This window comes from Bubalus bubalis, chromosome 14 (genome assembly GCF_019923935.1).
Source record: "Bubalus bubalis isolate 160015118507 breed Murrah chromosome 14, NDDB_SH_1, whole genome shotgun sequence".
Lineage (NCBI taxonomy): Eukaryota > Metazoa > Chordata > Mammalia > Artiodactyla > Bovidae > Bubalus > Bubalus bubalis.
Window position 1 is genome coordinate 67,821,983 of NC_059170.1, and position 24,013 is coordinate 67,845,995.

Genomic DNA, 24,013 nt, shown 5'->3' on the forward strand with positions numbered 1-24,013 from the left:
ACTGAGCACTCTGAAAGCTGGCCAGTATGCGCGAGACGGTGAATTCTTCCTGTGACGTAATTTTCACTAATTTAAAAGCTGCACGTGACTGCTACATTGGACAGGGTGGCGCTCAGGGGCTAAGAGCTTGCAGTCACAGAATCCCAGGCCGGAAGTAACAGCCTTGAAAGATGTGTTGTGTGACTCTAAAGCGACGCCCGAGCCCCAGCAGGGGGAAGGGTCCAGCCAGGGGTCCTTCCACAAGGGGACCAGGATCCAGCCCCCTCTGCAGCCTGGGGTTCCGCTCCCTCCGCTGTGTTTCTGATGAGTCTGGAGGAGGCAGGCGAGGCCAGGAGAGGAGACCAGTGCTGCAACTTGGGGACCCTGGTCCCCACTCCAGGGCTGCCCGGAAGGCGATGGGTGACCTTGGGCTAAGCAGACCTCTCTGGACCTTAGTCTTATCATCCACAGAATGAAGGTTTCCATTCTTTTTCTTCTTTTCTTTCCTTTCTCTCTCTCTCAAGTGATAGAGAGAAGGCAGCCTGGTTATATGGTTTGCCTACCATGAAATTAAAAGACACTTACTCCTTGGAAGGAAAGTTATGACCAACCTAGACAGCATATTAAAAAGCAGAGACATTACTTTGCCAACAAAGGTCTGTTTAGTCAAGGCTATGGTTTTCCCAGTGGTCATGTATGGATGTGAGAGTTGGACTATAAAGAAAGCTGAGCACCAAAGAATTGATGCTTTTGAAGTGTAGTGTTGGAGAAGACTCTTGAGAGTCCCTTGGACTGAAAGGAGATCTAACCAGTCAATCGTAAAGAAAATCAGTCCTGGGTGTTCACTGGAAGGACTGATGCTAAAGCTGAAACTCCAATACTTTGGCCACCTCATGCAAAGAGCTGACTCACTGGAAAAGACCCTGATGCTGGGAAAGATTGAGGGCAGGAGGAGAAGGGGATGACAGAGGATGAGATGGTTGGATGGCATCACTGACTCAATGGACATGGGTTGGGTGGACTCCGGGAGTTGGTGACGGACAGGGAGGCCTGGCGTGCTGCGGTTCATGGGGTCGCAAAGAGTCGGACACTACTGAGCGACTCAACAGAACAGAACTGAAGCACTTGGGTTTGGAGGCTCGTGGACTTCAGAATCACTTTCTACCAGCCCCTCTTTCCACACTGGTTGTGGCTCCTAAGACAATGCAGAGAAAAGAGGGTTCCAAGGAATTCAGACTGAAAACCACAATTCCACAATCCCTGTGAACTATGAAGTGTGCTCCAGAGCTTGAGAAAGGCTTGATATTAGATGTGGAATTGAAGCTGGACTTTAAGAAGCGTTGGCAGGGTCTGGATGGACTGGTAGTGGGCTGGGGACATCACATATTAACCAGACAAGGCGCAGAGTTAGGGTAGAACAAGGTCAGTCCTTGGGGTGCGCAGAGGCAGGCAGCCTTACTGGAGCATCATGTGTATGACTTTCTGCTTTGCTGGCAGAGAAGGGCTCAGTGCAGGAGGAAGGTCACCAGTGGTCCAGGGCCCTTGACCCTGTTGAGCCTTGTCGAGGAAGCAATGGGCATCACAGGCTCTGATTCCTGGGCAGAGGCTGTGGAGAACCCCAGTTGCTTTGTGTAGATAAAGATTTTTTAATTTAAGAAATCCTTTTTTCTCCTGTCAGAGTAAGTGGACTCCCGGTCATCTAGTAGGAGCTGGTGAAGCACAGTTAAGTCGAGGGTTGGGTTGGCCCAAGGATCCAAGCATTTCTAGAAGTATCAGATACCAGAGAGGATGGTTTCTTGCCAATGGGAGCTTCTGAACTCCAGTGTGAGGATCCTGACAGCATGAGGCATTCCCCTAAACCAGAAGGGGAACAGACGGGACTGATGGAAATGGGACCGAGGAGGGAGGGGAACTTAGGGAAGGAGGGAAACCGTCCCGACCCCTTCCCACCCTCAGGAAGCTATGGCTGTTATCTTGATGAGTAAAAAACTAATTTCTGTTGTATTTCTTCTTATCCAGAAGAATCCAGTTTTGGTTCTTTCAAACAAAAGCAAAGGATAAAGTCTCAGTTGGTCCTTGGTTTCCCTGGTAAACCTATAATTACAGTATTTAACTAAAATAGTTTTCAGGGTTTGAGCTTTGTTGGGGTGGGAGAATGCTAGAGTCACCTAAACGTGCAGCTCCTGAGGAAATTCAAAAGTGCTTTCTTTCTATAAGAATATTAAAAAAAAAAAGGAAACCCCTTAAGAAATCCTGACTTCCTAGGCTCAGTGGCGGGGTAAACTCTCACAAGCAGAGGGAGGAAACATCACTGTCACTTTTTTCAGTAACAAGTATTAGCTTAAAAGAAAATCTACACCATCCACATGCTACTCAAAGTGCTAACTTCCTGCCCCGTGCGTGGATGTGTGTGTGTAATGTATGTGTGTGGACACGCCTGTGTGTATGCATGTATGAGTGGACACATGTGGGGACACGTGTGTGTGGACACGCGTGTATGCCATGTGCGAGTGGACACGTGTGTCGCCACATGTGTGTACACATGTGTGAGTGGACATGTGTGTACACATGTGTGAGTGGACATGTGTGTATGTGCTGCCACGTGTGTGCATCTATATAGGAACCTGAATGGCAGCAATCTCTTGAGCCAAAGCTGCTCTGCGGCTTTAACAGCTGGACCTTGTTTACTGCAGTGGCAAAATGGGACTAACTACAAATACCGAGCTTTCCTCTCCTTGAGTTCGCCTGGATCTTCCAGTGAAAATTTATTCCTGAAATTTAGTCCTCAGATTCCCATTCTAAGGACTGCCGAACAGTTCCGTCGACATGTTAAATAAACATAATCATCCTGAATTCACTTAACTTTTTCATCAACGTTAGAGGCATTTTCTGCTGGGCCTTGCCTAAGCACTCCCAAGCAGTTACATAGCTCACTAATTTTTTTCCATCCACAAGAATGCCAGGTGCTTAAATAAACCTACCACATCCATAATGTTCTGCTAAGTGCTTTAGGGAAACTAAAAAAAAAAAAAAAAAAAACGATTTAAAAGGTAACGTCTTTGCCCTCTGGAGGAAAAGTCCATCTTCCTTTACGATAACCAATGAATGAATGAGGGGAAATGCTTCATACGCCAGGGGCTACACAGTCGGGGTGGCCACGAATGCCAGCAGCCAAGCTGAAAGTGGATTCACAGCAGCGACCACTACCAGCTCCCCTTCCACAGGGTAAATGAGAAGGGTTAATATTACAGGTATGTGGGGACTTTTTAAGTTCAGGGACTAGAAACTTAATTTTTAACGCGCCCCCACCCCCAACCGTAAGTCTGTGCTAACACCCTGGTGTACAACCTGTCAAAGTTGCACCTGTATTCGGGGCGGCCTGAATTCATTAACAACTTTCCAATGTGTTGGTGCTAACATACGGCATTTAATTACGGCCTCTGAATCCCGGAGTCTACTTTGAATTTCAAAATGATTTCCTCCTTTCCCAGTGCATCAGCGACTGCAGGGGACACCCAGATCCCCATCTCTCCAGGCTGCACCCTCCCTGGACGGACAGCGTCCCCTCATACTGGCTCTCGCGAGCCTGGAACTGGATGCCCGGTCACTGGAGGTTTCAGAGGCCTTGAGGAAAGAGATGGGGGCTTACATGGCATTTCTGGATGCGAGGCTCTCGGGGCCCTTGACAGGCCATGAGGCTGGAAGTTAAAGCAGAATGAACCTGACATTCTGTCCACAGAGTCAAAAAAGAATCCTTGAAGCTAGGAGCGTGACCTCACAAGTACACACGGCTCCAGCCCCTGGGACCCCAAGCCCAGAACCAAAGGTGACCACCACGACTTCCTCATCACCCACTGCTGGACTGACTTGAGACCCAGCAACTGCCTTTAACTTTCAATCCTGCACAGTTGGTTGTTTTTTCTACATGGCGATGGAGGATTAAAAGCTGGAAACAGGCCCTCTGATGGGAGAGAGAATGAAGAGTGTGTGTGTGTGTGTGTGTGTGTGTGTGTGTGGGCGGTGGTGGTGGGGGGGGGCTGGTCCCTGCAATAATCCACGCCTCCTCAAACGCTCTTCCTGTACCGCCCACTCAACTAGGTGCAAGGGAACAAGAGCCATAAAAGGTGGGTGCTGTTGAGACCCGGGCATATGTTCAGTGTGTTCTTCTCAAAGTCCCTGATGTTTTATTGCTGGTCCAGAGTAGGATCTTTTTTTTGGATGCCTGGTGCAGTAGAAGTGCAAGAACGTGAAGTACTGATGAAACGCTGGGAGTCTGCATAAATGTGCTGGAGGCTACAGCTGACGCCTGAGCCGCTGGAAGTGCAGGTTCCAGGAAGGGTGGAGATCTCGCAGGTTTGTTCCAGAAAACAGTCAAGTGCAGGGAACATACAAGAGCAGACTCACATTTCTGGCGGGGGCGGGGTGGGGGGTGCTTCCCTGGTGGCTCAGTGGTAAAGAAACTGCCTGCAATGCAGGAGACCTGGGTGTGATCCCTGGGTTGGGAAGATCCCTGGACAATGAAAGGTCAACCCACTCCAGTATTCTTGCCTGGGAAATCCCATGGACAGAGGAGCCTTGCGGGCTACAGTCCATGGGGTCATAGAGAGTCAGACATGACTTAGTAACGAACAACAAACCACATTTCTGGGCTCAGCACAGAGGTTCCCTCTGTCAGAATCCCTGAGTGGACAAAAGCTTAAAGGAGTGATTGCTTTTCTGGAGTTCATTTGTCCATCACTAATGAATCTGTGATGAATCTTGCTCAGCAAATATGAAGTTGGAGAAATCTGAACACACTGATAATGAAGAGAGTAACTGTCTCACTATGATGAGTCCTTTGTGCCATCCATAAATGTCAGCAAACTCAGAAAAAAAAAAAAGTGCAATTACAGCTCATTATACTTCTTTCACAGCCACAGGAGCTATTTTGAGCATCTGAGCCCAAGAAATCTTGATGCTCTCTGAGCTTCAGAAACTATGAAAAAGTAAAAAGTTAAAGTAAAAGTCTCTCAGTCGTGTCTGACTCTGTGACCCCATGGACTGTAGCCTGCCAGGCTCCTCTGTCCATGGAATTCTCCAGGCAAGAGTACTGGAGTGGGTAGCCATTCCCTTCTCCAGGGGATCTTTCTAACCCAGGAACTGAACTGGGGTCTCCGGCGTTGCAGGCAGATTCTTTACCAGCTGAGCTACCAGGGAAGCCTCTCAGAAACTATGCTTACCTGTTAAAAATGCCATGTGACATCAGAAAAGGCCTGCAGCTTGTATCCCTGGCTTTGGGACATAATACCTTTCTCCTTCTTCCACTCAGGTCCAAGGAGAACCCTGAAGTCTTCTCATGACTATGCAAGGCGGGAGCCTCCGTGAAGAAGAGCTCTTTAAAAGCCACCTTCGGTCCCTTTATACTATTTGACTTTTTGTTTCTTAACTGAAAATTCAGAAAATGAAGTTCAATCTGCAAGCGAAGGGACCGACGGCCCAGAAAGAAGGTTTGTGGGTTTTCCTTTGTGTGTTCAGATCTAAGCTTTGGCAGGAAGAGCCCAGGGCTGGAAGGGCCGGCCTCTGCTCTCAGGAGGCACCAGAGAAGCTGCTCTGAGGGCTGGAGTTATGTCCTCAGCAGAGCAGAGTGGATGCTCGCCTCGCACCAGGTGTGACCCTAAGTTCTGCAGATGTCAACTGCGGGATGACGCCGTCAGGTGGGCCTTACGGGCAGAGCACAGACTACAAGACCACAGCCCCTCTTACAGCTGGAGACTTGGAGGCTGGGTGAGGTTAGAGGAACTTGCCCAAGGTCACAGCCAACAAGTGAGGGGTCAGGGGTCAAGTCCGGGCTCCTCGAAAGAGGGCTTGAGACCTGGCATTTTTGGGTATTTGCTCATCTTAGTAAAACAGTACCCAGTCCTGCTTGGCTTCTGAGACTGTGCAAAATAGGGTGTGTCCCTGGCAGTTGTATCCTGTTGCTGTGGTTCCAGACCCCAAGCAGACACCACCCTCAGTGTCCAGAGGACAGTCACGGTTTGTACCTGCCCAGCAGAAAATGCAGAAGAAACCTTCTCTTGGTTCAACTCTTCAGGTATTTTAAGTCTCACATTTTTAACTCAGTTCTCTGTCAGGTTTATCACGATGGCCTAAAGCTCAAATGAAGCTTCTTCTGCAGACTTTGATCCCATGATCGGTGTCCTGAGAGTTTGTAGGATTATGGAGCCAAAGGACAGGGAGCATCTCCTGGCGGCTGGACACGCCAGCATGACCTTTGCTGATTCATCCCACAAATACCTGCTCCAACCCTCCCCTCTCCCAGGAGGAAAAGAATGGACTGCAGGCATGCCCAACTGGAGCATGTGGGCTCAGGGAGCCCGCCTTCTGCCTGGGCAGACACACTGGGTGCAGAGTCCTAAGGGCCAGGGAAGAATGGGGGTGGAGACACCAGGCATCACTTTATACAAGCACTCAGCCACTTAGAGCACTAGCCCAAATATCTAGGAAAAAAGCTCAGCTCTGAGAGGCAGTTACCTTTATTCCTATTCTATGAATGAGATTAAAGTCCAATCTCTCCATGACAGTCAGATACTGAAACCCGTGACAATGGACACGAGTTCCAGGAGGGAATGGACAGTGTCTTTTGTGTCCTTTTCTGCTTTTAAAAATTCACTGCTGCAGCCCCGGCCCTTGGCAACCTGCCCGGCACAGAGTAAGTAACTGACAAAGAATTGTCAAACAAAGGACGAAGCGAGCAGACTAAGACCCAAAACAAAGCAGTGGTGGGTTTTAGACCCTCTGACACCCAACACCATGGCTGCGATAAAGAACTGTAGGAAAAAGGGAATCAGACCCGAAGAGAAGGGTGTGGCTGGTCAGGATGGTGGTGAAGCACCAATGTTTACTCCCCGACAGGCGAGCCCAGTGCCTGCAGCATCCCCATACGGCAGGGAACTTCCTTCAAAACTTTCCAGTTGATGGGGCCAGAAAATGGGATGCACTACAATCAGCAAAAACACACCTAGTGGAGAGGCAGAGCCTCATCATCATTTACACATGCGGATATGCGGATCTCCGAGTGCGTGGCTTCTGCCCCATGACTAATTAATGAGGTGCAGAGCTGCCTGGAGGCCGGAAACCACGCTGATTGTGTCAGTCTTGTGGGATGGGGGTGCTGGGCTCCAGGAAGGCAGGAGATTCCTCTAACACACATTCAGTCAATCCCAAGAACAAAACGGGGAGAGACAGTCTGCACAAGTGGAAGCAGAAACTCCAGAGAGAAATGTGCCCATCAACCCTCCAGTGTCATGGAGAGGCAAGTCAATTATTCCACGGACCGCATCAAAGGCATACATACATTTTTTTTTTTTTTGCACTTAAGTGTGTGTTTATTAACCAGCAGACTGAATTCTGAATGAATATAGATTCAAATGCATGGATACAACCTAGAGAAAAGTGCAATCAGACACTCTCAAAGCCAGAGGACCAAAGGAAAGGGGGGAAAAAAAGACAGCCCAAGTCCTGGTGGGCGAGGCCCTCCTCACCTGGCTTCTCTGCCTGGTGTAAGGTCATCCGTCCCCCTTGGGTGCCTGTGCCGCTGTCAGAGGAGGTAGACAAGAGCCAAAGGCCACAGGGTCACCATACCGATCACATCCCAAACAGAGGGACACGGAAAACCGATACTTGTAGCATCTTCACAGGTCTTTACACCAGATACAGGAGGGAGGGGGCTGAAGTTCACGCTCTCCACAGGTGCCCACCCCAATGGACGCTCCTGGAGCACATCTCTTTGCCTTCCCCAGAGAAACAGCCAGCTCCTCCCCACACCCCCTCCCCGCACCAGCCTCACCTCTGTGCTTAAGAAAACAGACATTAATAGGAGACAATTGGTTACCACCTACCGTTTGATTTTTCACTATCTGCAGGTTTCATCTGAATGGGATGATGCATCTAAAAATAGAAAAATGAGAAGGTAAGGCAGACTGAACAACAGTTCAACAGTCTCAGAAACCCCATGCTGTTCAACAAGACTATGGATACCTTCATAAGGCATCTAAATAACAACGAGACCTCTCTCAGTTAACAGGAACCATTATATATTAAATGCAAGCGTGTGTTTGACGTTCAGCAACAGGATGCTTTTAAGTCCCAGGGCTCCGTGACATGGTATCTTAACACAGGAGCTTTGCAGTCAGGCTCAAGTTCAAAACCTGGTTCTACCACTCAGTGTGATTTCTGCTGGGATCTGACAGGTGATTCTGGCTCTGCTGTTCATTATAGCGGCATGACCCTGGGCAAGCGTCTCCTCTGAGCTTTAGTCTCCTCATCTGTAAGATGGAGGTGACATCTATATAGTAGGGCTGGAGAGAATTATCAGAGAAGACGCCTGTGATGTGCTTAACAAATGAGGCATAGGAAAAAACAGCTATCGTTATTTTGTGTTACTACAAATGATTACAGATGGTCCATTTTTCTTCTGGTCATTCTATGTCTGCTGCATGGCTGTTTCTTGGGTTTTAGAGTTCTGAGTAATTTGCAGGTTGACCCATTGATTGATTTAGGTGTCATCATCTGATTTTTATTAAACGTGAAGTATGAGACAGGAATGCAAAGGCAGTGAAAGAATGGACAGAAGGCGAGAGGGAGGGAGTAAAGGATGAGGGACGGGCTGACAATCCCCTTCAGTGCGCACGTAGGTGGAGGAAGCACCTGAGACAATGTAGGACCAAGATCCTGCATCTTGGAGGAACAAGATGCTCCATGCTCTTTAAATGATGCCAATCATACTCCTGTGTGTGATCTGCAGAGTTGACTCCAAGCACAGAAAGCTGCCACCGTTTCCAATTAAAATAAATTCCTCAAATGACTTTCACAGGCTCTCTCGCTTCATATTTCATCCTACCCCAAGGACTGTCGATGCCACAGGGTAGATGGAATCAGTGGCTGTGCAAATGCTTTTATTATAATGGGTCCCATTCTGTCTGAACCTTTAATTTCCCCAGTGGACTTCCCTCACTTGCCAGCCACAGCTCTGGGTTTTATCTAATTTAAATGAAAGGGGAATGCTACTTGGCTCTGGCACCGAAATGATGGGAAGTGATTATCGGGCGGTCGAGACCACGTGCACCTAATGCCTGCCAGGGTCTTCCAAACACTAGAGGAAGAGGACGAGAGAGCAGTACCGGGGGATGAGAGGCTAAATAATTCAGAGCTGCTTCGTTTACGCTCCAAGGCAAGATGCTCTTACGCACAGAACACAGGCCTTGAGGTGTGGGGTCCACTTGTATTCCCACTCCACTCATTAATACGTTCAATTTGTAGAGAAGAGACCAGGATGAGAGTGGAATGCTTAGGGGTCAGTAAGCAGACTTGTCTTTTCAGAAAAGGGGCTGTGGGAGTCCAGGGGAGCAGGCACTTCACTCTGCCTGGTGAGGGCCGTGGGGGTGCTGTGGCAAAGGGCCCATCTGCTTTGAGTCCTAAAGGCTGGCAGACTTGCCAGCAGAGGAGGGGGGCAGCCGTGGACTGTCCCACACACAGACACGGTGGTAAGGAGGCGCCCGGCCCTGCTGGAGCCAGTGCAGAGCGTGAGTGTCTGTGTCAGTGTGGGGGCACATGAGAAGGGTGCTGGGGCAGCTGGTGTCCAGGCTGCTGACCATCTCGCAGGCTGCTGCTGCTGCTAAGTCACTTCAGTCGTGTCCAACTCTGTGCGACCCCAGAGACGGCAGCCCACCAGGCTCCCCCATCCCTGGGATTCTCCAGGCAAGACCACTGGAGTAGGTTGCCATTTCCTTCTCCAATGCATGAAAGTGAAAAGGGAAAGTGAAGTCGCTCAGTCGTGTCCGACTCCTAGCGACCCCATGGACTGCAGCCTACCAGGCTCCTCCGTCCATGGGCTTTGCCAGGCAAGAGTACTGGAGTGGGGTGCCATCTCACAGGCTAAGGTGTTGCAATTTCACCTAAAAGTCAGCGATCAGGTATAGAATGTTAGAATGTTTAAGCAGCAAAGCCATGAGATCCCATTTGCTTTCTCGAAAAGCCACCTTTGGCTGCAGCATTGGAGGGTGGAGACTCAGGAGTCGAGGGGGACAGTTCAGAGGTGACTGACTACAAACAGCCCCCGGGAGCTGGTGAAGGCCTGAACCTCAGAGGGAACTGGCTGGTGGTGGCAGAAGCCCAGGCCTGGATAGCTGAATGTGCAGTGGGATCCCAGCCTGTTCACTTTACCTTTGTGTCCTGCACACAACGCTGTGCCCCACAAGTAACTGCCTCAACAGGGAAAACACGAGAAAGCTGGCCGGGGAGGCGGTGGGCAGAGACTGAGGGGCACAGGTCAGGACGCCCTGCATTTGGTGTGAGGCTGGAAACATGGGTCTCGACTGTCAGGACGGCTCTGGGAGTGGGCTGATGCCACACGTGTGGCTGAAACTGTCCAGAGAAGGGAGTGAGTGAAGGGAGACGACAACCAAGGGCAGAACCAAGGGACAGCAGGAAGACGAGTCGTAAGAGGCAGAGCAAGGGCCAACCAGAGAAGCAGGAACAGAACCGCGTGCCCCACAGGTGCCACGCAGGGCGAGTTTCAAGAACAAGGTGGTGGTCAGAGCGAGTGCTGTTAGATGCTGCGATCAAAGTGCCCCATGGTCCCTCTGCATCTGGCAATACAGATTTTTTTTAAATTTATCAAAACAGCTTCTGTGAGGGTAGTGGGGGCCAGAATGCCAACTTGCAGGTGGTGGGAGTGTAACAGGAAAGGTAATGGTTGATATGATAGATGCAGATAATTACTTCAAGATTTGTTCTAAGAGGCGGCAAGGAGGAAGACAGGAGGCTTGGTGGATGATGAGGGTGGAGTCTTTCCAGACAGGAAACACTTGTACAGGTCAATGAGCTGAAAAGACTCAGATGAATTTCACAGGTTAAAGGTACAGGAGAGATAAGAGCACCAACGTTACATATAGGACACAAAAATTCAACGAATAGGACTCTTGCCTTCAAGACACTGCCAACCCAACATGGCGACTGACATGCATGTAAATAAAGGAGAAAGCTGGTGACGAGGATCAGAAAAGCAGTACAGAGAGAGTGCTGTGAGCCCTGAGATCCCTCAGCGACATGCACAGAGGGCAGGATGAGGAAATCTGGGAGCTGCAAGGACAGAATCATTTGACTAAAGCTGCCAAGGGCCCTGGGAATCACCTCGTCCAATACTCTCAACATCTGAAGGGAACAAGGGACTCCACGAAGGACACACAGCTGGTTAATGACACAGCTGGGATCAGAAATCAGAGTTCCCTACTCTTCAACCAGGACCGATTCCCACAAACTGCATGGCTTCCCCCACAAATGCCCAACATGGTGTCTGGACTCCTGAGCCTACGAGGAGAAGCTGCAGGCGCCAGCAGTATCCGCTTGGGGAAAAGCAGCCTTTCTCTGCCTTCCCAGCACACTTTACCAACAGAACTCCACCATGGGTATTGCGTGAAGACTTGACTCTGAGTTTTCCTGCTGTTGCTGAGAACTGACCCTGATTCTGATCTAAGACTATCCAGAAGGCTCAGGAATTTGCCACCGGTAGCAATAAAACAGCCAGGGCCAGTCTGGACTTGAATTGGGTTTGTTTGAACTTGAACTCCTGGATCCGGAGAGGAGAAGGATAGATCTCCTTATGGAGACCCGGAGTGTCAGACCAAGGTGATTCTAAACGGGTGGTCACCCTAGTCCAGGGATGTTCTGAAACCAACTGTGATAACTGTATGTAAAGCGCCTTGACCTTCTTGGAGAGAGGTGTTCAATCAGGACTGTATTAGGAATGGCTCATTATCACTAACAGTTCATTTGAGTTTCAAATTGCTGATCAGGTACAGGATGTAAATGTCAAGGAAGACAAAAAAAAAAAAAATGGTTTGGAGGCGTTATTCTTGTAATGTTATGTCACTTCCTCAAAGTCTTATGATTCCAAGAACTTTGGGAGAACTTGTTGAGTGGAGTAGGGAAGTTCCTGCAAAGGAGGGGGCATTCCAGTTTAAAGTTTCAATATAATATAATATAATATAGGGAGATTCCTCCCCTGTAACAGGAAATGGTGTCAAAGATTCACCTCAGTAGGGTGCTAAGACAACTCACACGTTCACTTCATTCCGCTCTGTTACATGGTGGGAGTAATGGGTAAACAAGAGTTCTCATCACAACCGAGTGTCTGACGTAAGGGTAGAGAGTGACACACCAGGCGTTTTCCACATGCGGCGTGGGGACTCAGACAGACGCCCGACACAAAGGAAGGGCAAGTGCAGAACACATCTCAGCTGGAGCGACGGTCAGGCTCAATCCTGAAGGGACCCTGATGCCACCCAAGACTTAAGTGAAGGACATTTCAGGGGAGGAACAACCTACTTGAAGGAAGAGAGTCAGAGAAACGAGCCGCACCGCTCCTAATGAATGACGATGATGCACCCTAACCGACAGAGGGAGCAACGGATGTCGCCAGAGACCATTCACCAAACCCCAAATAACAAAGCGCTCCTAGACCCGCCATCGGGGATAAGCTCACGATTAGAGAAATTCAAGCCCAGAGAAAGCAGCGCACATCTCAGCCCTGAAACAGAACGGCCCTGGGTTGGCAGCCCCAGGCCACACCCTCACTGCCTTCCTCAAGGACTGAAGATGACACCCGTGGCATCAGAGCTGAAGCTTGGCAACACAGCTTTTGTCACGATGGGGACACTGGCCACCTCCACTGCCCGAGCTGGAGGGTGGGGGTATGCACCGTGCTCTGCAGTTGGGCAGGAGACAGCAGTAATGGCAGGAAGGGCCCAAGAGCTTGGCCGTCACTGTTCCAGTCTCCTACCTGAATCAGTTACGCGCATGTCCACTCTTTTAGATCCTTTTCCCATACAGGCCATTAGAGTATTGAGTAGAGCTCCTTGTGCCATATAGCAGATTCTTATTTTATACATAGCAGTGTGTATATGTCAATCCCCATCTCTGACTTTATCTCACCTCCTTTCCCCCTTGGTAATCGTTAGTTTGTTTTCTACATCTGTGACCCTATTTCTGTTTTGTAAGTAAGTCCGTTTGTACTTTTTTTTAGATTCCACATACAAGCAATCATGATATTTGTCTTTGTCTTACTTCACTCAGTATGACTATCTCTAGGTCCATCTATGTTACCGCAAATGGCATCACCTTGTTCTTTTTAATGGCCGAGTAACATTTCATTGTATATATGTTAAGAGGCATGTTAATTACTCCGAGGCTGCAGCTCCATTGTTACACAGGATCAGCTGGGTCTGAAGAAACCGTCCCTGGTCTGTATTGCTATGATCTGTCTACACAGAGGAGCCTAGGGATTTACAACCTCTAGCCAGTGGCGCTGACAGGGTAGCTCCCTTGAGGCCTGGAGGAACGGCAGCAGTGAATGTACGCACGCGTGCTAAGTCACCAAGTTGTGTCCAGCTCTTTGCGACCCTATGGACCACAGCCCGCCAGGCTCCTCTGTCCATGGGATTCATTCTCCAGGCAAGAATACTGGAGTGGGTAGCCATTTCCTTCTCCAGGGGATCTTCCTGACCCAGGGATTGAACCCTCAACTCTTCGTGTCTCCTGCATTGGCAGACGGGTTCTTTACCACTAGCGCCACCTGGGAAGCCCAGTGAGTCTAAGACTTAAGTCCAACTCAGCTGCCCTTGGAGCAGAGACCACAGCAGGGCCCTGGCTGTCCTACTCCAGTTTCCCCACAGCAGAGGGCCTGTCCAGGGAAATGGCAAAATCAAGTATTTTGGAAACAGATCTGCTTCATGGCAGCGCATTTAACAGAGTTCATCAAGTTTACGTTTCTATGAAGAAAGCCTTCTAAACCTATTTCCTTGAAGATTGCTTTGCATGTGAATTTGTTTTACATTTTATTACTGAACAGTGACATCATATCTCACGTTCCACAGTAAGGTATTGGGTAACTTGTTGGTTTCTATTTAGTCCTACTTAAAGGCAAATGAAATCTATAGATAAACGACTAGGATTTACTGTATATTACAGGGCATTATGTTCAATATCTTGGAATAAACTATAATGGAAAAGAATAAAGGTATATATATGATTACACATACATATATATGTATACCTGAATCACTTTGCTATATACCTGTATATTACTAATGTAATACTGTCTATCAACTATATTTCAATTAAACAAACAAATGCAGATGAAGTCTGATGAAAGGGGGATTAGTCAAGCACTTTCGAGAGAAACTGGCTGTTACTTTTAGTTACATCTGAGTATTCAGTATTGATCATGAAAGCAAAGGGCACTGTGACCGCAGCCCACTGAGCTGCTGTCTCTTGGGGGGCCGATCAGGGCCTCTTGACCTGTGGGCCCTCCTCTCTGACATGGGCTAGTTTCATCCCATGCCCCCACTCTCTCAGGAAGCTGTCAGCATCCAGGGCTCCAGCCTCCAGGAAGCCTCACCCCGTAGCCTGCCTCCTAATGGTGAGTGCGCGGCCCCTGGCCCTCCCTCAGCGTATCCCCCACATTCACAGGGGCCCTAGATCTGAGGCCCTTACTGCTGGCAGGACCTGCTGCTTCTCACTCTGGAACATGTCAGCCTTGGATGTGTCACCAAGAGCCTGGCTGCGGCTCACAGAAATGAAGATGAGGATGTAACTATAGGGCAAAGGCACCCCCCAAAGGCTGTGGAGGTGACGGCATGGGGAGGGAGCTACAGATGCCCCTGGCGGCAGCTGTCACCACCCTTGTGATGAGTCCTATTGCATCCCAGTGACAAAGACAAGCCTGGACCACAACCTCCAGCATCCACGAACCACACTCTCTATGAAGTCTGAGTCATTTCCCCAGATCTTTCTGCCTCGATCCTGTGATGGCTAAGGAGGTGATTCTGAGCTGAAACGGCCAGTGTTAACCCAGATGGAGGCCGGAAGACCCAGGACACTGTTTCTCACACCAAGGAGAATTTGTATTGAAACTTGTTTAACCCTGGCCATCACCAAAGGATGAGTGAACCACCTTTAACACCAGACTCAGTATAAAACATGCTATTTTTTAACCTGAAATGGATTTTACAGAGTCACCACCACGCACCGCATTATTAACCCCATTGTGACCCCTAGAAAGAGCAGCCGTGATGGCACATGTTATAAGCTTACTGCCCACAAAGTATTTAAAGGGAGGAGGAGAGGGGAGGGAGGAAGTGAATGCATGAAGGAGCCATGTGCCGAATGAGAAAATTAACAGACTCCACTCAGGAGAGACGAACTGGAACTTCTCTTGCACTTCCTCCCTGACAACGCAAACCTGACTCATGGAGAATATATGTCGAATCTTGTTGGACAGCAGACTATGAGATACCAAAGGCATCTTTGCTTCCTCAATTTTTCTCCAAAATGTTTTGCAAATGGGCAAAAATAAATTTCAGAAGAACTGCCACCAGCTGGAGGCAGGCCATCACCCCAAAGGCAGATGTACTGTCAAGGGATCTTCTACGACCATAAGGAACTCCCGGAGCCATAGAGGATCCCCCATCTCTCTAGGAAGGAAATTCTGCCATTTCCATCACTGCTTTTTATACTCTGTGTAAAGTAGACTGGGAAGAAAAAAAGGGAGTTTTAGGAATGTTGACCTCTCAGTATTGAATAAGGACCTTTGAATTTCTCTGATTTTTGGTTTTTGAAAATGGTGACGTATCGCTAAACTTCCCAAAACATCTTTTAACAGAGTGACGCCTCTGCAAGAATACAGATGACCAGAGTCACATGTGGGATCCGTCTCCATCAGGATGAAGCTGGGCTTGGCGCTCACAATTGTGTTTGCTACGTAAGTAGAGCATTTAGGCAATTTTGGTGAAAACAGAGGAAATCTCCCCTGTGCTCTCAGTTTTCCCGGGCTAAGCATTGATTGCTGTAGGCTCTTTATATGTATCCTAACTAATTTAATTCTCACAACGACCCTGAGATAGATGTGAATAAGGAACTAAAGGGACAGGGTTGGGGGAGGGATGGAAGGAGGAAGACAAAGAGAGATTAAAGAACTTGGCCGAGGCACACTGAGCAGTGTGCAGCAGGGGTTTGCACTGGGGCTGTCTCAGGCTGGAGCACAGACTCTCAACCCCTCCTGCATACTGAGCCTCCCCTTAGCATATCCAGACAGCTATGCTGTGAGATGGTGGTTTCTAAGAACTGAGAGGATTACCAAAATCTCCTCTTCCACGCTAGACATAAAGACTCTCTCAGTCTGGAGGGTACCTCCCAATTAGAAACTTATATATGAAGGTGTGTATGTGTATATATGTATACATTCATACATACTTCACATGCACATATGAAATACATACTTTAAAGACTTATTTAAACAAAGACCCCAGTTCAGCAATTTTTCCCACCTCTTACTCCCAGCCTCTGGTAATCACTTATCCTCTGTATCTGTGAGCTTTTTTATTTTTTAAATTAATTTTTAGATTCCACATATAAGGGAGATCATAAAATATCTGTTTTTCTGTGACTTATTTCAATTTAGCATAATACCTTCAGGGTCCGTCATTTGTCCAAAGACAAGATTTCATTTTTTAAATAGCTGAATGATATTTCATTATGAATGTATATATGTGTATATACACAAATATATACATATACATACATACATATTTAAATATGAAACAATCTCTATCCATTCATCTAACACTTTGGTAGCTTTCATATCTTGGCTATTGTAAATATATGCTGCAATGGATATGGGAGTACTGGTTATCTTTTTCAAGTTAATGTCTTTGTTTCTTTCAGATAAATACCTAGAAGGAGATTGAGGAAATTCCACACTATTTTTCATAGTGGCTGCATCCATTCACATTCCCACCAATAGTGGACAAAGGTTCCCTTTTCTCCACATCCTCAGCAACACTTTTTATTTTTTATCTTTTTGACAACAGCTCTTCTGACAGGTGTGAAGTTATAGCTCACTGTGGTTCTGATTTGCAATTCCCTGAAGAATAACAACGCTGAGCATCTTCTCGGGTGCCTATTGGCCATCAAGATGTCTTCTTAGGAAAAACGTCTATTCAGATCTTTTGCCCATTTTTAAATCACATTGTTTTTTTGCTACTGAGTTTATGAGTTCCTTATATATTTTGGATATTAATCCCTGGAATATATGATTTGCAAATAATTTTCTCCCATTCATTAGACTGTCTTTTATTTTTGTCAATAGTTTGCTTTGCTGTGCAGAAGTTTTTTAGTGTGATATAGTATCACTCATTTATTTTTGCTTTTCTTGCCTCTGCTTTGGTAACAGTTTCAAAAAAAAATCATCACCAAGAGTTATGTCAAGGGGCTTGCCACCTATGTTTTCTTCTAGGAGTCTTATGATTTCAGGTCTTATATTAAAATCTTTAATCCATTTTCTTAATTTTTGTGTAATGTGTGAGTTTTGTGTCCAGTTTTCCCTACATCATTTGAGACTGTTCTTTGCCCATTGTGTATATTCTTGGCTCCTCTGTCATAAATTAATTGACTATATATGTGTGAGTTTATTTCCTGGGTTTCTATTCTGTTCCATTGATCTATATGTTTGTTTTTAATGTCCATACCATACTCTTTTGATTACTACAGCTTTGTAATATACTTTGAAATAAGGGGCATGTTGCTTCCAGCTTTGTTCTTTTTCAAGACTGCTTTGCCCATTCAGGGTCTTCTGTTGTTCCATACAAATTTTACAACTATTTGTTCTGTTTCTGTGAAGCATATCAGTGGAATTTTGACAGGGATGGCACCAAATCTGTAGCTTGCCTTGGGTAGTATGGCAACTATAACAATATTAATTCTTCTGATCATGAACACAGAAAATCTTTACATTTATTTGTGTCTTCTTCCATGCCTTTCAATTAAGGTCCTGTAGTTTTCTATATACACTCCTTGGTTAAATTTATTATTTTAGATGCAATTGTAAATGGAACTGTTTTCTTAATTTCTCTTTCTGATATTTCATTATTAGTGAATAGAAACACAACAGTTTTTTTGTGTATTCACTTTGAATCCTGTGACTTAACTAAACTTGCTTATGAGTTCAGTTTTTTGATGGAGTCTAAGGTTGTCTCTATATAATATCATATATCATCTTCAGATAGTAAGAATTTTTATGAAAAAAAAAGATAGCTTAAGGGACTTAGGAGACAACACCAAAAAAGACGGGCATTCATATTCTAGGGATCCCACAAGGAAAACAGACAAATGGCAAGAATAATTATTTAAGGAAAAAATGGCTGAAAGCTTACATAAGCTGGGGAAGAAAACAGACATTCAGATCCAGGAGCCCAGAGTGTTTCAAATAACTCAAAGAGATCCACACAAAGACAGATTATAATTAAAATGTCAGAAGTTAAAGACAAGAAAAGACTATTAAAAGCAGCAAGAGAAAAAGAAGAAGCCCCATAAGATTACTAGCAGGTTTTTCAGCAGAAACATGAAGGCCACAAGGGAATGGCACAATACATTCAAAGTACTGAGAAAACAAAACAAAAAACTCCCAACCAAGACTACTCTACCCAACAGATTTATCATTCAGAATTGAGATAGTTTTCCAGACAAGCAGAAACCAAATGAATTCAGTAATACACTAAGAGTCATATGCCATGATCAAATAGGATTTATGCCAGGGATGCAAAGGATGGTCCAACATCCACAAATCAGTCAGTGTGACATACCGTTTTAAAATGAAGCTTAAAAATCATATAATAATCAACAGATGCAGAAAAAGTGTTTGACAAAATTCAACATCTATTTGTGAGAGGGGAAAAAACCTCTCAAGAAAGGGGGTACAGAGGGAATGCACCTCAATCTAATAAAGGGCATGTACGACAAACTCACAGATAATACACTAAACCATGAAAAATGCAAAGCTTTTCCTTCAAGCTCAGCAACAAGACAAGGAGGCCCACTTCTGCCACTTTCATTCAACATAATACTGGAAGTCTCAGCCACAGCAATGAGGCAAGAGAAAGAAAGAAAAGACATATAGACGGGAAAGGAGGAAGTAAAATATTTTAGGCTCAGAACAAAAATGACTGTCCAGTTTTCTCTATGAAAAAGGTAGGAAAGAATACTTAAAATGCTGTCATGAGTCAACGAAAAACAGCCTTACAGCCATACTAGGAAAAGTATAGCTCTGATCTGTATGCCATCTGACCACGAACTGTATGCTCTAATTCAGACAGATTAAATGTTAGTTCTTCTACAGTTCCTTCAAGTCATTTAAAATACATGCAAAATGGAAGTAGACTGTGAAGTTTATATTATGGGCCAAGTTATCTAAAATGTTCTATACCTACGATGATGAGAAACAATTGATAAGCAAAATTAGCTCTCAGTCTACGAGAGAATAATAGTTTTGAATTACTGACAACTGATCTACAGTTTGTGGTTTCTTCACAAACTGTTAGTGGGAAAAGTACACTGGAATCTATAAAATGAATCAAGTATAGACCACTTATTAGGTAAGTCAGCATTTACACAGGTAGACATTGGTATTTGGCTTTATGATAGTTGACTGAATTGTACAATGCCTGTTTCTATTTGAATGTGTGTGTGTGTGGTCACGCTCAGTTGTGTCCAACTCTTTGCAACCCCATGGACTGTAGCCCACCAGGCTCCTCTGTCCATTGAATTCTTCAGGCAAGAATACTGGAGTGGGTTCCTATTTACAACTTCAGGGGATCTTTCTGACCCAAGGATAAAACCTACGTCTCTTGTGTCTTCTGCACTGGCAGGTGGACTCTTCACTGTACTACCTGGGAAGCCAAGTAATCGTCTGAATACTGATTTGGAAGGCAGCTATACTCACCACTACACCACCAATGCTGAACGCTGCTTGGGAAATTCTGGAGGACACCGTGTAGACAGTGGCCTTTTGAAGATGCAGATTCACTGGTGGAAGTAGAGTGAATGGGATTCCTTTATGCTTTGAGTCACAGTACTATTCCAAATTGCTCTTTTATGCATCTCTGCTGCTCCTGCTGCTAAGTCACTTCAGTCATGTCCAACTCTGTGTGACCCCATAGACGGCAGCCCACCAGGCTCCCCCATCCCTGGGATTCTCCAGGCAAGAACACTGGAGTGGGCTGCCATTTCCTTCTCCAATGCATGAAAGTGGAAAGTGAAAGGGAAGTCGCTCAGTCGTGTCCGACTCTTAGCGACTCCATGGACTGCAGCCTACCAGGCTCCTCCATCCACGGGATTTTCCAGGCAAGAGTACTGGAGTCGGGTGCCATCGCCTTCTCCATTATGCATCTCTAAGTTAATAGAGAAGGCACACAGAAAACTTTAAATGAATATTTGCCAACGTGTATCTTTACAAAAGTGATCAAAGCCAAGAATAAAAGGGGATGTGAATATGACAATAACAAAGAAACGTTATCCTTTCTCTTCCCATGGCAAATCACAACCAGAGGAAAAAAACCTACAGTGGAAATAAATGACTATTTCTTCCTAATAGCCACTGGTACATGTGAAGTGCTTAAAGCACTGCCTGCATAATATGTGCCCAATAAAGTTATCATTATCATTGTCATTACTATTTGACAAAGCAAAAGGAGATCGCTGAGGGAAAAGGCCCCAATCAAAACACGCTGGAAGGAACAGCCTTTCTTGGTCATGTGGGAAGTATACAGCTAATACTGCTCCCAGCTTTTTCCATATATACTAACAACCCAGTGAGAGAAAACGACCTACAGAACCCAGAATTATGTATCTGCTTTTGGCTTCTCGGGCTCCAAAGGCAGCCTTTTTTTTTTTTGCTGTAATGTTACTGACTATTTACATTTCTGTTACAGTCGTGTGGTACACGAGAGGGGGCAAGTCAAGCAGCATAACCATTTAGTCCTGGCAAAAAATAAAATAAATAAAATATTGCAGGAAAATTAGATTACTCTGGGTGGAATTATAGGAGGGGAGCTAGAGTCTGCTCTGGTGATTAAGTCATCATTTCTGACAGATGACTCTAATCGCCTGTCAAATAGCATTCCTCAACCCCATCTGTAACTTGGCGTCCTCGTTACTCAGCCCGTGTTACCTTCTGTATAGGAAACACACACAAGCAAGGGGAGGTGCAGCCCGGCGTTTATTGCACTCATTAGCTATAATTAGGTTCTGTGTTTTCATACTAAGTAATAACACGAGCTTCCATTTTGCTTTATTTATTCTTAAAATTAGAGGAAAAATGAATAGGCTCAAAATAGGAGGCACAGAACGTGAATGAAAAATCATTGTTATAACAAAGTGTGAGTGTAATGCTTTTCGAAGCATCCCCATTGAAGAAGGATGTTAATCCTTTCTTAATTTTTCATGAAACTGTTGTAAGCATATTACTTAGAGAGGTAAATCTATGACACTTTTTAACCCCCTAGTCAGATGCGGGGCCTAATTAGCTGTGATTTCAGTAGAAGGTATTATTACTATGTTTAGTCTTCTTTTTACAAACAGAAAGCAATTTCTTTGATAAGATTTTGGTTCTTCCCTCTGTCACTGACTCTCTGGGATAGAGTATAAACAAATGATCCAATTAGCTGCGCTCCCAAATAAATACAATGAAAAGCAAAGCAGAACCAGTTAAAATCGAGTGACTGTACTTAGGCTCCCTGGAATCCTCTGTTTAGAGCTGCACGTTTTAATGACGCAAGACTGGAGGGCCTAGAACAAATCCAGAAATGGAGGTAAGTGGAAAGACAACGTAGGAAGAGGCGTGCAGGATCACAGTCCCACTCAGGCCATAGGACAGCCCCCATAAGCACAGCGGAAGAGCACACAAGTCACACACGCACGGGACAGAGTGCAACAGCCACTCCTGATTAATAAGCCCACATTAACAATAGACAGATATGCTTTCTAACCATGATTTCCTTCTGACAGTGGAACTGTCTTCCCAAACCCAGTGATGAACGTGCCAAGAGTCACTCTTCCAGATGTTACCCAGACGCTCCATTAGATATGCTCCCTGACTGAGCCAGGGAAAACACAGATGGAAATAACAGGGCCTGACCTGGCCACAGAGGAGTGACTCAATGATCTGGTCGTGCCCCTACATTGCCAGTATGATGGTTCTACAGGCCACAAACTTAGTATCCTCTCGTATTTTAAGACAGATGAGTCTGGTTTAAAAACAAATTGCCCTCTTGACATTAGCCTTGACCCGTCACGGCCACCTTCGGGCTCACTTCTCACATGGCCGGGGCCTAACCCCAAAGCCAGCCCCACTGGGCTCGCGGTGGCCCCCTGCCCGACAGCGGTCACCCAGGTGGTCGCGGTTACCCAGGTCTCAGCTCCCTGGACTGGGGGCAGCGAGGCCTGTGCACTGGTGAGCAGAGGGTGGTCCACCTCCCTCACTGACGTGCCCTCTGGGGGGAGATGCCCATTGTGCTTAACTGGCCCTTCTGCTGGGTCCACGTGTCTGGAGGACTCCGCATCCTGTTGGGAAGCTTAGTCAGACTGGGAGCATGTTTCCTCCTCGATCTCTCTGCCCGCTTCCCAGGACGCAGCTCAGTTCGTGACGCTCCCTGGTTCAGTTTCCCAGGCTTCTCTCTACTCAGTTTCAGCCACACTCCTGCCTCACTCTTGCAGGAAGCAGCCCTTTGCACTGTGAAAGCTGCCCACGCTGCACTGGGTTTCGGTCGGTCCCGGGAAACACCAGTGCGGGGTGAGCCTGGGGCTGAAGCAGCATCAGCCCAGGACTGGCAGCAGCTGTCTGCTCTGTGTTCCCAGGCCCCTCGTGGGACCGGTACCCGGGCCGTGTTGGCTTACTCTTCTGCTTCTTGGAATTCTCACTCTAGATCTGTCTCTGTTAAGTTTCTTTCCCACTCCTGCTCACACAGATGCCTGTAACGGACTCCTTACATGCTGCTCCTTGCCTCCCAGAGCATCGTACATGCTGCTGCCTTTTTAATCCATCGAAAACGCAGGTGTCACGATGTCTGTGCCCAGCTCAAACACTTTCAATGATCTATCAAATTACATTCTGGCTCCTTGGCCCATCTTTCAAGGAACTCCATGCTTTGGTCCCAAATTACCTTTTCAGGCTGACTTCCCATGATTGCTCTACATTTCCCATCTCTTCTAGTGAAATTGAAGAACCTCTTCTTCCTGGTTCTTCTGCCACAGGCTCACCCATAGAAAGGCATCATGGTCCTTCCCGTGCATCTACAGAGTATTTTCTTTTGTCAATAACAGCCTCTGTATATTTGTTACTCAGAAACACCTATATGTCAAGTTACAGGCCAATCATATGAAATTGCGATTTTTGTAGATTAACAATGGTTGAATGGTGAGAATTTCATACAGTATGACCTCCCATCCTGCACAGCAAGGAATGGTATCATCTTCTTTTCAGATGACCCATAAGAAGCCCTAAACATTCAGGTCATGCAGGATACCTCCTTTGCTGGGCTTGAAGATTTTTCCAGTAATCCATCTGCGTATTTACAAGCTGTATCAGTTCAATTAAACATCGACTTGATAACATAAAATAACATGACCCTCTAAACCAACCTTGGACTTGATGGGTATTTGGTGTGCAACCCAAGACACTTTTTATCTGCTCTTAGTAGCTTCCATGCTCTCTCAAGATCACTGATGCTTTATCCAGTAATCTCCAGTTTTCTTTCAACTCTAAGGCAAACCAAAGCCACCACACCACGATGCCCCTCTAACAAGCAAATCTTTAAAACCTCTGGTTCAAAACTAACTTGGAAGATTTAAGCCAACCGTATCTTATCTTGAACCTTCTGACAGGGAAAGGCGTTTCATCTGATCAGCAGAAAAGCATCACTGAAGCCTGTATTCTAATGACCCTGCCAGAGCTTAGCGTCTCAGTTCTGAGTGTTTGAGTTGCTCTGCCAGCCACGTTTATTAATTAGTGTATAACATTTCCATCTCTCTGCAAGTTGCAACCTCTCATAAAAAATGCATGATTTGATTGGCTTAGGAATGACAACTTCATTTACAACAGTCAAATAAATACCATACCTCACTCAGCAGTCTCTTCCCATTTATTTATTTAACTACCTCCATGGCCTTT

At 46.2% G+C, this 24,013-nt stretch overlaps 1 protein-coding gene across 17 annotated transcripts in view; it reads right to left on the reverse strand.

The window, feature by feature from the left end:
• CELF2 (CUGBP Elav-like family member 2) overlaps window positions 1-24,013 on the reverse strand; it is a 565,824-nt gene that overhangs the window by 64,465 nt on the left and 477,346 nt on the right. For all 17 annotated transcript variants that reach the window (XM_025264691.3, XM_025264694.3, XM_044928249.2 and 14 more), the window contains one exon: window positions 7,857-7,905. In XM_025264691.3, the coding sequence (XP_025120476.1) occupies window positions 7,857-7,905 (49 nt within the window). The remainder of the gene's footprint in view (window positions 1-7,856; window positions 7,906-24,013) is intronic.